The 14,089-nt window shown below is 43.3% G+C and overlaps 1 protein-coding gene across 4 annotated transcripts in view; it reads left to right on the top strand.

Annotated features, from left to right (window-relative positions):
- LOC139758121 (inverted formin-2-like) overlaps positions 1-14,089 on the top strand; it is a 70,539-nt gene that overhangs the window by 18,949 nt on the left and 37,501 nt on the right. For 2 of the 4 annotated variants that reach the window (XM_071679242.1, XM_071679243.1), the window contains exons 2-3: positions 9,262-9,620; positions 10,201-10,377. In XM_071679242.1, coding sequence (XP_071535343.1) covers positions 9,342-9,620; positions 10,201-10,377 — 456 coding nt within the window. In that variant the 5' untranslated portion in view covers positions 9,262-9,341. Of the gene's footprint in view, positions 1-9,261; positions 9,621-10,197; positions 10,378-14,089 lie in introns of all 4 variants that reach the window. The other 2 variants (XM_071679240.1, XM_071679241.1) reach the window with 1 other exon arrangement.

Below are 14,089 nucleotides of genomic sequence, written 5' to 3'. Positions count from 1 at the left end.
GTCTGCACCGTCGGCCCAGTATCATGCGTTGGTCTGCACCGTCAGCCAAGTGTCATGCGTCTGCACCATCGGCCAAGTATCATGCAGTATCATGCGTCTGCACCATCAGCCAAGTATCATGCGTTGGTCTGCACCGCCGGCCAAGTTCCGGAAGTTGGTCTGCACTTGGTATCAAGAATGTCCTTACTTGAGATATTCGTCGTGTGTGTGTGTTAGTGTGTCAGATTCAGTGTGTGGACAACTGTTAGAAAGTCGATAGGGTGGGAGTGTTGGGGTGCGTGTGAGCTGGATGTCAACATACTTTGTTTTGATGTTCGTTTTTCACGCCCAGTCCTCCAGTCACTGCTAACTTGTCCCATGGCTGTTGTTTGTTCCGTAATATCTATTTTGTTTCACTGTTTTTGCTTGTTCGGTGACTCTTGCTTGCTCCTTGACTTAATATTTAGAGGCTTCGGCTTGTTCCTTAATTGCTCTTTGTATCATAATTCATTTGTTTTGTAACTGTTGCTTGTTCCGTGACGATTGTTCTTTGGCTCTTCGTTCCGCGTCTCTTTTGTTTCGTAATTGTTCCTTGTTCCATGGCTGTTGCACGTTCATTCAGTGTTGTTTATGCCCCGACTTCCTTGCTCCGTGGGTGTTGTTTGTTGTGTGACTCGGTTATTTTCTGTCCCCCGTGGCTTTTGTTTGTTCCGTGACAGGTGCTTATCGCAAGACGGAGGAGCTACTCATGAAACCACTGTGTTACTTTGTACGTCACTGTTATGTATGATGTGTGTGTGTGTGTGTGTGTGTGTGCGCGCTCGTATTTGTGCATAGGGAAAGGGTTTTGCACAAATAAGGGTTAGGTGGGGGTCCCCATCTCCTGATATCTCTCTTAAAGGAATTTCTTGAAAATTGTTAATGTTTTCCGTGTCTGCTGTTTCTTTACTTCGCTTCATTTCGTCCACTGGTGTTGTTTCAAATTACTCACAGTTTCCTGTCACGTATTTTACGGTACAAGTTCGTCCAAATTTCAGGGAACTTCATTGTTTTTGCCTTGTCGGCTCGTCCACATTTCAGGGTCTCTGTGTTTGCTACCCCTCATCCTCTGACCTTATTTTCCTTTTTTTTTTTTTTTCCTCCCTCTCTCTCTGTCTCCGTAGTGTCTCTTCTCGCATATTTTATACCCCACGTAGGTGGGGTGATTAAGCCAGCGAGGCAGACTCAGATTCGGGCGTAATACAGGCAATGGATAATTTCCTGGACATCACCATCTGCCCACATACGTGAAGGCAATTCATTGTGATCTTTCATTTCACCTGCCCTGTTGTTTTACTAATGTTTTCGGGTGACGACGTTTCACTATGTTCCATTATCATAAGTTCGGTAAACATTGCATTTACCGTATGTGTGTGTGTGTGTGTGTGTGTGTGTCAGCAGATGCCTCAGGGTCGAATACTCTGAGCCTAAAGGTTAGCATCCTCCGGATAGATAATTAGTTGTAATTTGAGAACATATGGTAACATATGGTCATTTCAGTAACTGAATATTAGCAGCAGCCTCCTAGTCGATCGACCCCAGTGGTAACTTCAGATGTGTACAGAGGGCACCACCGGCATGTCTTCTCTGTTCCCTTCCATTAGGTGATTTTCTGTCCACCAGTGGAACTTTGCTTTCATGTCTGGCCTGAAATTAGCGTTTCAGCCAACTTCCTTCTTGTGGATGGCGGTAAATGCCTTAAGGCAGTCATAAAGTACACAGTTCATCTATTTTTTTTTTTCTAAGTGGAGTGCTTACGTTATAGACGTCTGAGAAATTCGTTATGCATTACTCATTTCCTCGGAACGCATGATGCCACTTTTTTTTTTATTTTTTTTTGAAGTATTCGTCGATGGTTGTCAGTTTGCTGGGGAAGCTTCCAGAAAAGATGATTCTTGGCATTGTCAGTAATACGTAGGTCTGAAGATTCTTGGGATTATCGTTGTACTTGTCTAGCATAATTTTACGCTCGCTAACCATAAATACAGACATAGATATTGCCTTCTTCCACCCTCTTATTACCTGTTCCCCACGTAGCTAGTTCATCACAACATCCAGAGTACTCGGTTAATAGTTGGGAACTAAACGGGGGTGATATCAAATTTACGGGGGTGTCTCAAGGCGTCGTCTTTTTCCTCGTCGGGCCATCTGTTGTAAGATGATGCCAGGATCTGCACACAACGGGTAGAATGTAACAGCCATGGGTGCGACGCTTCTTCCAGTCAGACGCTCATACTCAAGCAGATGCCACTAAGCAGGACGATTTATATATTTCTTGGCCGTTCGTGATCCATATGTGTACGTTAGGCGGGCACGTTCCAAGACGGAGAGACGTATTTGCTTCCCCTTCCGTACGTTTGACTCAGATACATGTCAAGGCTTCATTATCTATTAAACATTAATTCTGGACCACACGCTGCCTCCTCAGCGTTGCCTCGGTTGCCAAAGCATATACCAGTGAGATTGACAAACAGGATTTGTGTCAGAGGTAGAGGGAACGAGGAGAAGTGGGAGACCAAATTGGAGGTGGAAGGATGGAGTGAAAAAGATTCTGAGTGATCGGGGCCCGAACATGCAGGAGGGTGAAAGGCGTGCGAGGAATAGAGTGAATTGGAACGATGTGGTATACCGGGGTCGACGTGCTGTCAATGGATTGAACCAGGGCATGTGAAGCGTCTGGGGTAAACCATGGAAAGTTTTGTGGGGCCTGGATGTGGAAAGGGAGCTGTGGTTTTGGTGCATTATACATGACAGCTAGAGACTGAGTGTGAACGAATGTGGACTTTGTTGTCTTTTCCTAGCGCTACCTCGCGCGCATGCGGGGGGAGGGGGTTGTCATTTCATGTGTGGCTGGGTGGCGACGGAAATGAATGAAGGCAGCAAGTATGAATTATGTATATATATATATATATATATATATATATATATATATATATATATATATATATATATATATATATATATATACGTTGAAATGTATAGGTATGTATATGTGCGTGTGTGGAGGTGTATGTACATGCATGTGTATGTGGGTGGGTTGGGCCATTCTTTCGTTTGTTGCCTTGCGCTACCTCGCTAACGCGGGAGACAGCGACAAAGTATAATATATATATTGTTACGAACACATGTGTGCGTATGCCCACATGTTCGTGTATATAACGTGTGTGTGTGTGTCCTTGTGTATGGTGGTGTTATTTCTTATCAGGACGAGGATTTATGTCTTTCTCTGAGACTGGCTCGGAGCTTCTCTTCCCACCAAGCATTAGGCTTAATAATTTTGTATCGAAGCCAGATGGCGATCTGTCCTTGAGCACCCGGACCCTCATCAGAGGCGTGAGATAAACTTGTCAGTCAGCGTACGGGACATGTTTAATACTGGAGGGCAAATGAGGGTGAACTACGCAGAATGTGCGACGGACTTGGGATATTCCAACCAATCACAAGTGCTCTTAGTCTCTCTCTTTAGCCCAGCGAGGTATATGTAGTCCCGTACCCTCCTTGTTTTAAACCCGTTACCCGAGTGCAATGCGATACAAACCCTACATTGTTTTGTCTGTCAAATTTGAGTATCAGAGAATTATAACTTGTTATGAAAGGGTCTAAGTGTAATGTTATCGAAGAATTTGTCAGAAAGGAAAGAGATCTCCTGGTTTGAAATCTTACCTGTAATATTATCTCATTTTTAATGTTAAATTCATGTTCATATATTTTCTTTCATACTGTTCGCCATTTGCTGCGTCAGCGAGGTAACGTTCAGAACAGAGGACTGGGCCTCTGAGGAAGCATCCTCACCCGGCCCCCTTCTCTGTTCCTTCCGTTGGAAAATTAAAAAAAAAAAAAAAAAAAAAAGAGCGGAGGATTTCCAGCCCCCGCTCCCTTCCCTTTTAGTCGCCTTCTACGACATGCAGGGAATACGTGGGAAGTATTCTTTCTCCCCTATCCCCAGCGACAAAGCAAAATAAATAAATAAATAAATAGATAAATAAAAATATTGATTATTAGAAACCCCAATACATTTCAAATTTTAGATTGAACAGTTTATCGCATTTTTAAATGTACCAGGCTAATATATAAAGTGAGTCGTTAAATGTTGCGATTTTGAGACACGGATAAAATCGTTTACCCGCTTACGCGTAACATATACACACTTGAAACCACCAAACAAGGCTCACTAATGGACAAAACTTTAGTGTAACTTGAATCCGCCTCTGCCAGGAACCATGTATTGGGGTACGAGCTCCATGTGACACAGTCAGCATACAGTAAGTATTCAAGATTTCTAGGAATGAGGCTGATGACAATGTCATTCGTCTTAACTAAAAATAGTGTCGATGTCAGCGCCCGTCTGCCCATTTCTTCGTGATTTTCAAAACCTTTTGAAATACACTTAAGATCGCTCAGTTGATATTTTCCTGGGCAGTGGTGTATTCCATGTGATATGGTAGTCCGTTTGGTACTTAGGCTATGACAGGGTAGTGGCGGTTGTCGCATACATTTTCCTCCGTTAATCTCTTTTCGACACCTTGGTATAGTACTGGCCGTGCGAGGTTCATGCAGCGGCGTTGTGCAACCTCGGAGGACATGTTGCACTGTGCGGCCCGGCCGGAAGGACGTCTGATGGAGCTCAGTTGTCGGGTGCTCTTTTTTTTCTATATTTAAAAAGGAGAAAAAGAAGAGGGGGATTGCCGAGAAACAGATGCTAGTTGTAGCGAAAAGATTATGTTATTGGTGTGCTGATGATTTTATCTATATGTTACGTATACAGATATATCTAGTGTGCGTGTATGGTCAATACGTAACACTGCCTTGCGTTCCCCTGTCCCTCCCACCTTCATACCTCCACGCCCACGCAAGCATAAATTCTTATTCCCAGAATCGTTAAGTTGGAATGTCCATAATGTTACCAGTGGTAGATACCGTGAAATAGGGCATAGTGCCGTATCTAGACGCAGGTACTTATCGGGCACGGTGTGTAGGCTGACTTCAGACCATAAGGCCTTTCAAAGGCAGTGGGATTGATCTACAAGACGTCTGATCTCGCGATAGAAAAGAAATTATTGATTTATGTCAATAAATGAATTTTATATATTTATAAGGAAATGAGGTCGCAGAGTAGGCAACTGTTGCTGGCCGGACGAGGCGAGGAGTGCACTTGTGCTGTTAATTGGTGGATTATGAGCCTTCTCTCCAGCTTACTCACCTCCAGCTGCTGCTTCCCCTTGAGCTGCTGTTGATACTCGCTCGAATGTTGATACTATTATTTCTGATACTCTTACCGATGTTGATAATGTTCTTGTTGCTACTAATTCTGCTATCACTGCTACCCATGTTCATGTTACCTCTGATAGTGGTGTTGCTCCTGTTTCTTCAGCGACTACTCTTGTTGCTAACATGTTCCCTATTGTTATTCATGTCATAGTAGGATTGCCGATGCAGTTATTACTACTTCTGTAGCTACTCAAGTCGCCAGTGAGGGTGCTGGTGTTGCTGGTACTCCTGTTGTTTTTGCTTGTACTTTGTGTTACTCTGACGGATTTTACTGGTGCTGCTGGTGCTGCTAGCATAGCCTTTGCTAGTACACAAGGCTTGCCTGCTGTTGATACAGTCGCCATCGCTACTCCACCTGCTGTTGTGACTACCGTTGCTCATGTAACTGCTGTAGCTGTTCTTGCTATTTATGCTACTATTGCTGATGCTTCTACTCCAGTTGCTTTTACGAGTGCTCGTGCTACTGTTTAAGTCTGATGCTGTTGTTTTGCTGATTCTCTTATTGGTGCTGCTGCGTTTGATGTTCGTGATATTGTTAGCGCTGTTGGGTGTTGCTATTGGGATTATCGTTGCTAATCCGGCATGCTTTTGCAGTTGCTGCTAGTTTTTTGTTGTTATGGTAGCTAGTATTGCCGCTGTTGATGATCCTAGCTGCAGTGTTCCTGTTCCTATTATCACTGATGGTATTGGTGTTGCTGATAATCTTGTTCCTGTTGTTGCTGACCCTGTTGTTGTTAGTAAATGTTTGTGTTGATAATGATGCTGTTGTTATTTTTGCTGAATCAGATCTTGCTCTTGCTGCTAATTATGTTTTTGTTGGTATTGCTGCTTCTGTCTTTTTTTTTCTTTTCTTGGCAGTGGTGGTTGTGTTGCTGGAGATGTTGAGCTTAATAGAGCTGTCTGAAAGGTTTTTGATTGATGATGGTGAGGCTGCTGAGAATACTATCTCATCATTTGTCACCTCTCTTTAAGGTAGTCATATTTTGATGTGATTAATGTAGGCTGATAATAAAATCGTGTTCATGGAGGCCCTGCGGTTAATTTCAGTAAGCTCATGTGGGCTTCTTATGTAGACAGTGTATTTACATCATATATTGGTTCATTATATCCTTTAATCATCTTTGCTGTTATGTAAGCCCTTAGTTTAAACGTATTACAAAGGTTCATCATGCAGGCATTTCGCTTCTCGTCTCTAGACTTATCGTTTAAGCTTGTCATATCGATTCATTATGTACAAAGGTTCATCATACAGGCCTTTCATGTAGACTTTAAGTTTAGGCTTGTCGTATAGATCCATTAGGTTGCCTTACATTGCTTTCTGATCATGTAGATTGCTCTTGTACGGTTTAGACGTGGGCGGGTTATATAAGGGAAAGTGGACTGGTATTCTGAGGTACTTCATTTCTTGGGGACGTATTTTGCTTATGTACAGTTAACTAAAGTTCTTGTAGATATGGTAGGTACGGCTTGTGGGTCACCGTTATGTAGTACGGTTGTGGAATGTTAGCAATATTATGGTGGAAGATATTTATATTAATCCATCTTCAAGGATTATTATTTGTGTCAAACTCTTGATTACCATTCATGGGTGTTAACCTCTTGAGCATGAACGTATGGCCCTTGAGCACAACTGCCCAACCATTTGATGCAACGGTGCGACCCTTAGGGTAGGTAATTCTTTGGGTGTGTTTAGTGGTGGTGTGTTTTTTGAGGGATAGATCACCTTTGTGGCGTGTGTAGTTTTAAATGTTCATTCCTTCGAGAGAGTATGTAGCTGTGTTGCACACGTCCATCCCTGCCAAGGTATGTGAAGCTGTAGATTACACTCATTCATGCTAGGGTGCATGTACCTACAGTGTACGCCCATCCCTGCCAGGGTGTGTGGAACTAGAAGTGTGCACGCCCATCTCTGCTATGGTGTGTTCAGCCGTAGAGTACTTGCCACGGTTTGTGTACCTAGTACTGTGCACACCCTTATCTGCTGGGGTGTGGTGTAGCCGTAGAGTACACGCCTAGACCTGGTAGGGTGTATGTAGCCTTAATTACATACTCTTCCCTGCCAATGTGCGTGTGTGGCTGTAGTGTACACATCTGTCCCTTCTAGAGAGAGTATGTGTACATGCCCATCCCTACCATGGCATGGTGTAGCGACAGGGTACACGCCCTCCCACCTGCTAGGTTTACGTGACTGTATTATGAATTTAGCAATTTTTCACACCTGAGCCTGACGTGCTTTGCCCTCACCAGCAGCTGGGCTGGCGTCGCCAGCCAGTCTTTCAAACCTCGGTGGTAACTTCAGAGGTGATCTGGGTTGTGAGGGTGACTGTAATTCGTCCAGTACAGGTGTTTGAAACCCAACATAAGGCGCAGGTGTTCACAGCTGTGCATGCTGTTTAGGGTGGGGGGGGGGGGTTGTGGATAAGCTATGAGAAAGAAGGGTCGTGGGAATAGTAAGGGGTCGTGGGGAGTGGTTGGGATTCATTGGGGAAGTGAGCGGATTGTCGTGGGGGAAGGTTTCTGGAGAGGAGTTAAGGGGTCGTCAGGGAAGAGAGGGGTATTGAGCACGGACCGGTAGGGAGGTTTGGCCACAGAATTGTAAATTCCTGCATCTGTCCAGGTATACTTGATTGATCTTCATGCCCTCACTTCTACAGGCCTCCACATGCCTCTCTCATGCTCCAAACACAGGTCCTAGCATTTTTCTCGCAAGCTTATAGCACGGACCCTCACATGTTTGTCTCATGTCCAGCCTGAGGCCCCTACAGCTTCTCTCATGGTTAGCCTTAGGCCTTTACAAGCCTTTCTCATGCCCCCACCATGGACCTTCACATGCCTTTCTCATGGGCCCTCACAAGCCTCTCTTGTGCCTCTTCAAAGGGCTCTCAAATGCCTCTTTGATCCCCCCAAATACTGTACTGTTGATCTACATAACCTTACTCCACCTCTAGGGAGCATTTGATTACTGCATGTGAGTTGGAGTTTTTCTCATGTTAGCCGACTTAATCTTAAGTATATTTAATGTGTGTTAATTCCTATGTATACACAAACACACACACCAGCCCATGTAAAGTATCCATCTTATATCGAGCTCAAAAGAGAGAATGAACATTTGGGTAGGGTCTTGACTGTTATGCTCAGGATTAGATATCATGCGAGTCTACTCCTGGGGAGGCCCAGAATGACACCTGGTCAGTAAGGCAAACCATTATACAGTGGAGGCCTGTGTGTCTGGAATTACTATTTGTGTGACGGGGAGAGATTACACTCGTGTTGCCTGGTCTCCGGACTTTGTTTTTATATGTGTGTGTACGTGTGTAAATACTTGCTTATGCTGTACAGAGGAAAACTTTTACTTTATGGGGCCCCCATCTTTAACCATCTTAACAATCATACACTTTTTTTTTTTTTTTTGCTTATGCAGTTTGCATGTACAATATCTTATGCAGCTTCATTCCATTTATCCACAACTCTTACCATAAGTACCGATTTACATCCTTTTTAACAAGATTCTTAAATGTTATGCTATGGCCTTTGGTTGTTTTATTCCTCCATCTATCAAAGAACTATTTACTATGTACATCAAGCTGATTTAAAACCTTAAAAGTGATAAGGTCACCCATCACTCTTCTTTCATCCTTGATGGGCAAATTCGAGGCATTTAGCCTTTCCCGGTAAATTGGTTCTCTTAATTCTGGAACCATCTTTGAGACCCTTACCATTAGTCCTTTGTGCTTCTGTAGGTGCCAGCTGATGTTTTGGCTCCTTTACTGTTCGTGTGATGAGGGACTGATGTCAGGTTGGGGATAAAGTTAATTCCCCAAGACCCACAGATTCCTGCAGCTTAATTCTTGCTAGATAATATTCGTATTGAAGCCTCCTTTCTGTGTGTGTGTGTGTGTGTGTGTGTGTGTGTGTAAGCAGAATTTGTCATTTAAAAACAATATGATTTTGATTAAACTTATTTCTTTCTTCCAGGTTAAGAACAATGCTATGTATCAAGAGGAGGATTTTGAATGAATTTTGATAGGAGAAGCAAGAGTCTTTAAAGCACCAAGATGTCGAGGAGAAGCAAGAGTTTGTCCGCAAGTGACGAAGAATTCTTCGATACTGTTGATTTCTTGAACAATGACGGTTTGGTAAGAGAACAAGCCTCAGATGACTCTGCCTTCTCAGAGAAAACAGTTTCAGAGGAAGCAGGAGATAAATCTAGCAATGGCCAAGATGGAGGTCCTCATCCAGTGACCTCAACTCCAGAACTGGGAAGAAAGAAATGCAAACTGAAGGAATCAGTAAACTCTTCCAGTCCAGTGGAGAGTCAGAGTGACTCGTCACCAGTAATTATGATTAAATATTTGTAATTACCTATTTGTACTGTACAGGGATGGAGTTTTACACTCTTGGGGACTCGTCTCTTGAACACTACCCACAATCATCTAACCTCTTAAATTTATGTGCTGTTTGCATTAACCATGTCCTCAGTCAGTTTGTTCCATTCATCCACCACTCTGATACTATAGAAGTATTTCTTTAGATCCTTATTTGCAAGTTTGTTATGTAATTTTATATTATGTCCTCTTGTTGATTTATCTGTACATCTCTCAGAGGACTGCCCACTCTCCTCCACTTCAATTTTCTTTTTAATCTTAAAGGTTATGATCAGTCGCCCCTCACTCATTTCTTTTCCAAGGTAGGTAAATTTAAATCCACCAGGCTTTCCCTGTAGCTTAGCTCACTTAATGTTGATACTATCTTTGGTGCCTTCCTTTAGACCTTTTCTTAGAGGTCTTTGTCCTTTAAGTGTAGTGACCAAACCTGAGAAGCATATTCTAGTTTTTGCCTAGTGTAGGATGTGAATAACCTGTAAAATATTTCTTTATCCTTATACTTGAAACCTTTCATGATATTTACCAGCAGACTAAGAAGTTCACTAAGAAGTCATCAGTCCACAAGTGGTCGACTATGGCATGGGAAGTGATCCAGTCAGGCTCTCCTGATGACAACCACTCCTTCAGGAGGTCATCCAGCAGCTCCAGCACCTCAAGCTCTGACAGGAGGATATCAGGCTCCTCCATGCTGGAGGATATTGCTCAGGTGTGATATATATAGAAAGAAAAGAAATTACATTATTATTATTATTATTATTATTTATTTATTTATTTATATTTATTTTGCTTTGTTGCTGTCTCCGGCGTTTGCGAGGTAGCGCAAGGAAACAGACGAAATAAATGGCCCAACCCACCCCCATACACAATGTATAAACATACACGTCCACACACGCAAATATACATACCTATACATCTCAATGTACACATATATATACACACACAGACACATACATATATACCCATGCACACAATTCACACTGTCTGCCTTTATTCATTCCCATCGCCACCTCGCCACACATGGAATACCATCCCCCTCCCCCCTCATATGTGCGAGGTAGTACTAGGAAAAGACAACAAAGGCCCCATTCGTTCACACTCAGTCTCTAGCTGTCATGCAATAATGCCTGAAACCACAGCTCCCTTTCCACATCCAGGCCCCACACAACTTTCCATGGTTTACCCCAGACGCTTCACATGCCCTGATTCAATCCACTGACAGCACGTCAACCCCGGTATACCACATCGATCCCATTCACTCTATTCCTTGCCCGCCTTTCACCCTCCTGCATGTTCAGGCCCCAATCACACAAAATCTTTTTCACTCCCTCTTTCCACCTCCAATTTGGTCTCCCACTTCTCCTCGTTCCCTCCACCTCCGACACATATATCCTCTTGGTCAATCTTTCCTCACTCATTCTCTCCATGTGCCCAAACCATTTCAAAACACCCTCTTCTGCTCTCTCAACCATGCTCTTTTTATTTCCACACATCTCTCTTACCCTTACATTACTTAATCAAACCACCTCACACCACACATTGTCCTCAAACATCTCATTTCCAGCACATCCACCCTCCTGCGCACAACTCTATCCATAGCCCACGCCTCGCAACCATACAACATTGTTGGAACCACTATTCCTTCAAACATACCCATTTTTGCTTTCCGAGATAATGTTCTCGACTTCCACACATTCTTCAAGGCTCCCAGGATTTTCACCCCCTCCCCCACCCTATGATTCACTTCCGCTTCCATGGTTCCACCCGCTGCCAGATCCACTCCCAGATATCTAAAACACTTTACTTCCTCCAGTTTTTCTCCATTCAAACTTACCTCCCAATTGACTTGACCGTCAACCTTATTGTACCTAATAATCTTGCTCTTATTCACATTTACTCTTAACTTTCTTCTTTCACACACTTTACCAAACTCAGTCACCAGCTTCTGCAGTTTCTCACATGAATCAGCCACCAGCGCTGTGTCATCAGCGAACAACAACTGACTCACTTCCCAAGCTCTCTCATTCACAACAGACTTCATACTTGCCCCTCTTTCCAGAACTCTTGCATTCACCTCCCTAACAACCCCATCCATAAACAAATTAAACAACCATGGAGACATCACACACCCCTGCCGCAAACCTACATTCACTGAGAACCAATCACTTTCCTCTCTTCCTACGCGTACACATGCCTTACATCCTCGATAAAAACTTTTCACTGCTTCTAACAACTTGCCTCCCACACCATATATTCTTAATACCTTCCACAGAACATCTCTATCAACTCTATCATATGCCTTCTCCAGATCCATAAATGCTACATACAAATCCATTTGCTTTTCTAAGTATTTCTCTCATACATTCTTCAAAGCAAACACCTGATCCACACATCCTCTACCACTTCTGAAACCACACTGCTCTTCCCCAATCTGATGCTCTGTACATGCCTTCACCCTCTCAATCAATACCCTCCCATATAATTTCCCAGGAATACTCAACAAACTTATACCTCTGTAATTTGAGCACTCACTCTTATCCGCTTTGCCTTTGTACAATGGCACTATGCACGCATTCCGCCAATCCTCAGGCACCTCACCATGAGTCATACATACATTAAATAACCTTACCAACCAGTCAACAATACAGTCACCCCATTTTTTAATAAATTCCACTGCAATACCATCCAAACCTGCTGCCTTGCCGGCTTTTATCTTCCGCAAAGCTTTTACTACCTCTTCTCTGTTTACCAAATCATTTTCCCTAACCCTCTCACTTTGCACACCACCTCGACCAAAACACCCTATATCTGCCACTCTATCATCAAACACATTCAACAAACCTTCAAAATACTCACTCCATCTCCTCCTCACATCACCACTACTTGTTATCACCTCCCCATTTGCGCCCTTCACTGAAGTTCCCATTTGCTCCCTTGTCTTACGCACTTTATTTACCTCCTTCCAGAACATCTTTATATTCTCCCTAAAATTTAATGGTACTCTCTCACCCCAACTCTCATTTGCCCTCTTTTTCACCTCTTGCACCTTTCTCTTGACCTCCTGTCTCTTTCTTTTATACATCTCCCACTCAATTGCATTTTTCCCCTGCAAAAATCATCCAAATGCCTCTCTCTTCTCTTTCACTAATAATCTTACTTCTTCATCCCACCACTCACTACCCTTTCTAATCAACCCACCTCCCACGCTTCTCATGCCACAAGCATCTTTTGCACAATCCATCACTGATTCCCTAAATACATCCCATTCCTCCTCCACTCCCCTTACTTCCATTGTTCTCACCTTTTTCCATTCTGTACTCAGTCTCTCCTGGTACTTCCTCACACAAGTCTCCTTCCCAAGTCTCCTTCCCAAGCTCGCTCACTCTCACCACCCTCTTCACCCCAACATTCACTCTTCTTTTCTGAAAACCCATACAAATCTTCACCTTAGCCTCCATAAGATAATGATCAGACATCCCTCCTGTTGCACCTCTCAGCACATTAACATCCAAAAGTCTCACTTTCGCGCGCCTGTTAATTAACACGTAATCCAATAATGCTCTCTGGCCATCTGTGCTTCTTACATACGTATACTTATATGTATATCTCGCTTTTTAAGCCAGGTATTCCCAATCACCAGTCTTTTTTCAGCACATAAATCTACAAGCTCTTCACCATTTCCATTTACAACACTGAACACCCCATGTATACCAATTATTCCCTCAACTGCCACATTACTCACCTTTGCATTCAAATCACCCATCACTATAACCTGGTCTCATGCATCAAAACCACTAACACACTCATTCAGCTGCTCCCAAAACACTTGCCTCTCATGATCTTTCTTCTCATGCCCAGGTGCATATGCACCAATAATCACCCATCTCTCTCCATCAACTTTCAGTTTTACCCATATTAATCGAGAATTTACTTTCTTACATTCTATCACATACTCCCACAATCCTGTTTCAGGAGTACTGCTACTCCTTCCCTTGCTCTTGTCCTCTCACTAACCCCTGACTTTACTCCCAAGACATTCCTAAACCACTCTTCCCCTTTACCCTTGAGCTTCGTTTCACTCAGAGCCAAAACATCCAGGTTCCTTTCCTCAAACATACTACCTATCTCTCCTTTTCTCACATCTTGGTTACATCCACACACATTTAGACACCCCAATGTGAGTCTACGAGGAGGATGAGCACTCCCCGCGTGACTCCTTCTGTTTCCCATTTTTTTAGAAAGTTAAAAATTACAAGGAGGGGAGGATTTCTGGCCCCCCGCTCCCGTCCCCTCTAGTCGCCTTCTACGACACGTGAGGAATGCGTGGGAAGTTTTCTTTCACCCCTCTCCCCAGGGATAATATATATATATATACATACACATACATACACACATACACACATATACATATATATATACAT

Source organism: Panulirus ornatus, chromosome 29 (genome assembly GCF_036320965.1).
Source record: "Panulirus ornatus isolate Po-2019 chromosome 29, ASM3632096v1, whole genome shotgun sequence".
Taxonomy (NCBI): Eukaryota; Metazoa; Arthropoda; class Malacostraca; order Decapoda; family Palinuridae; genus Panulirus; species Panulirus ornatus.
Note: the sequence above shows the minus strand (reverse complement) of the source record. Positions and strands in the feature narration are given on the sequence as shown.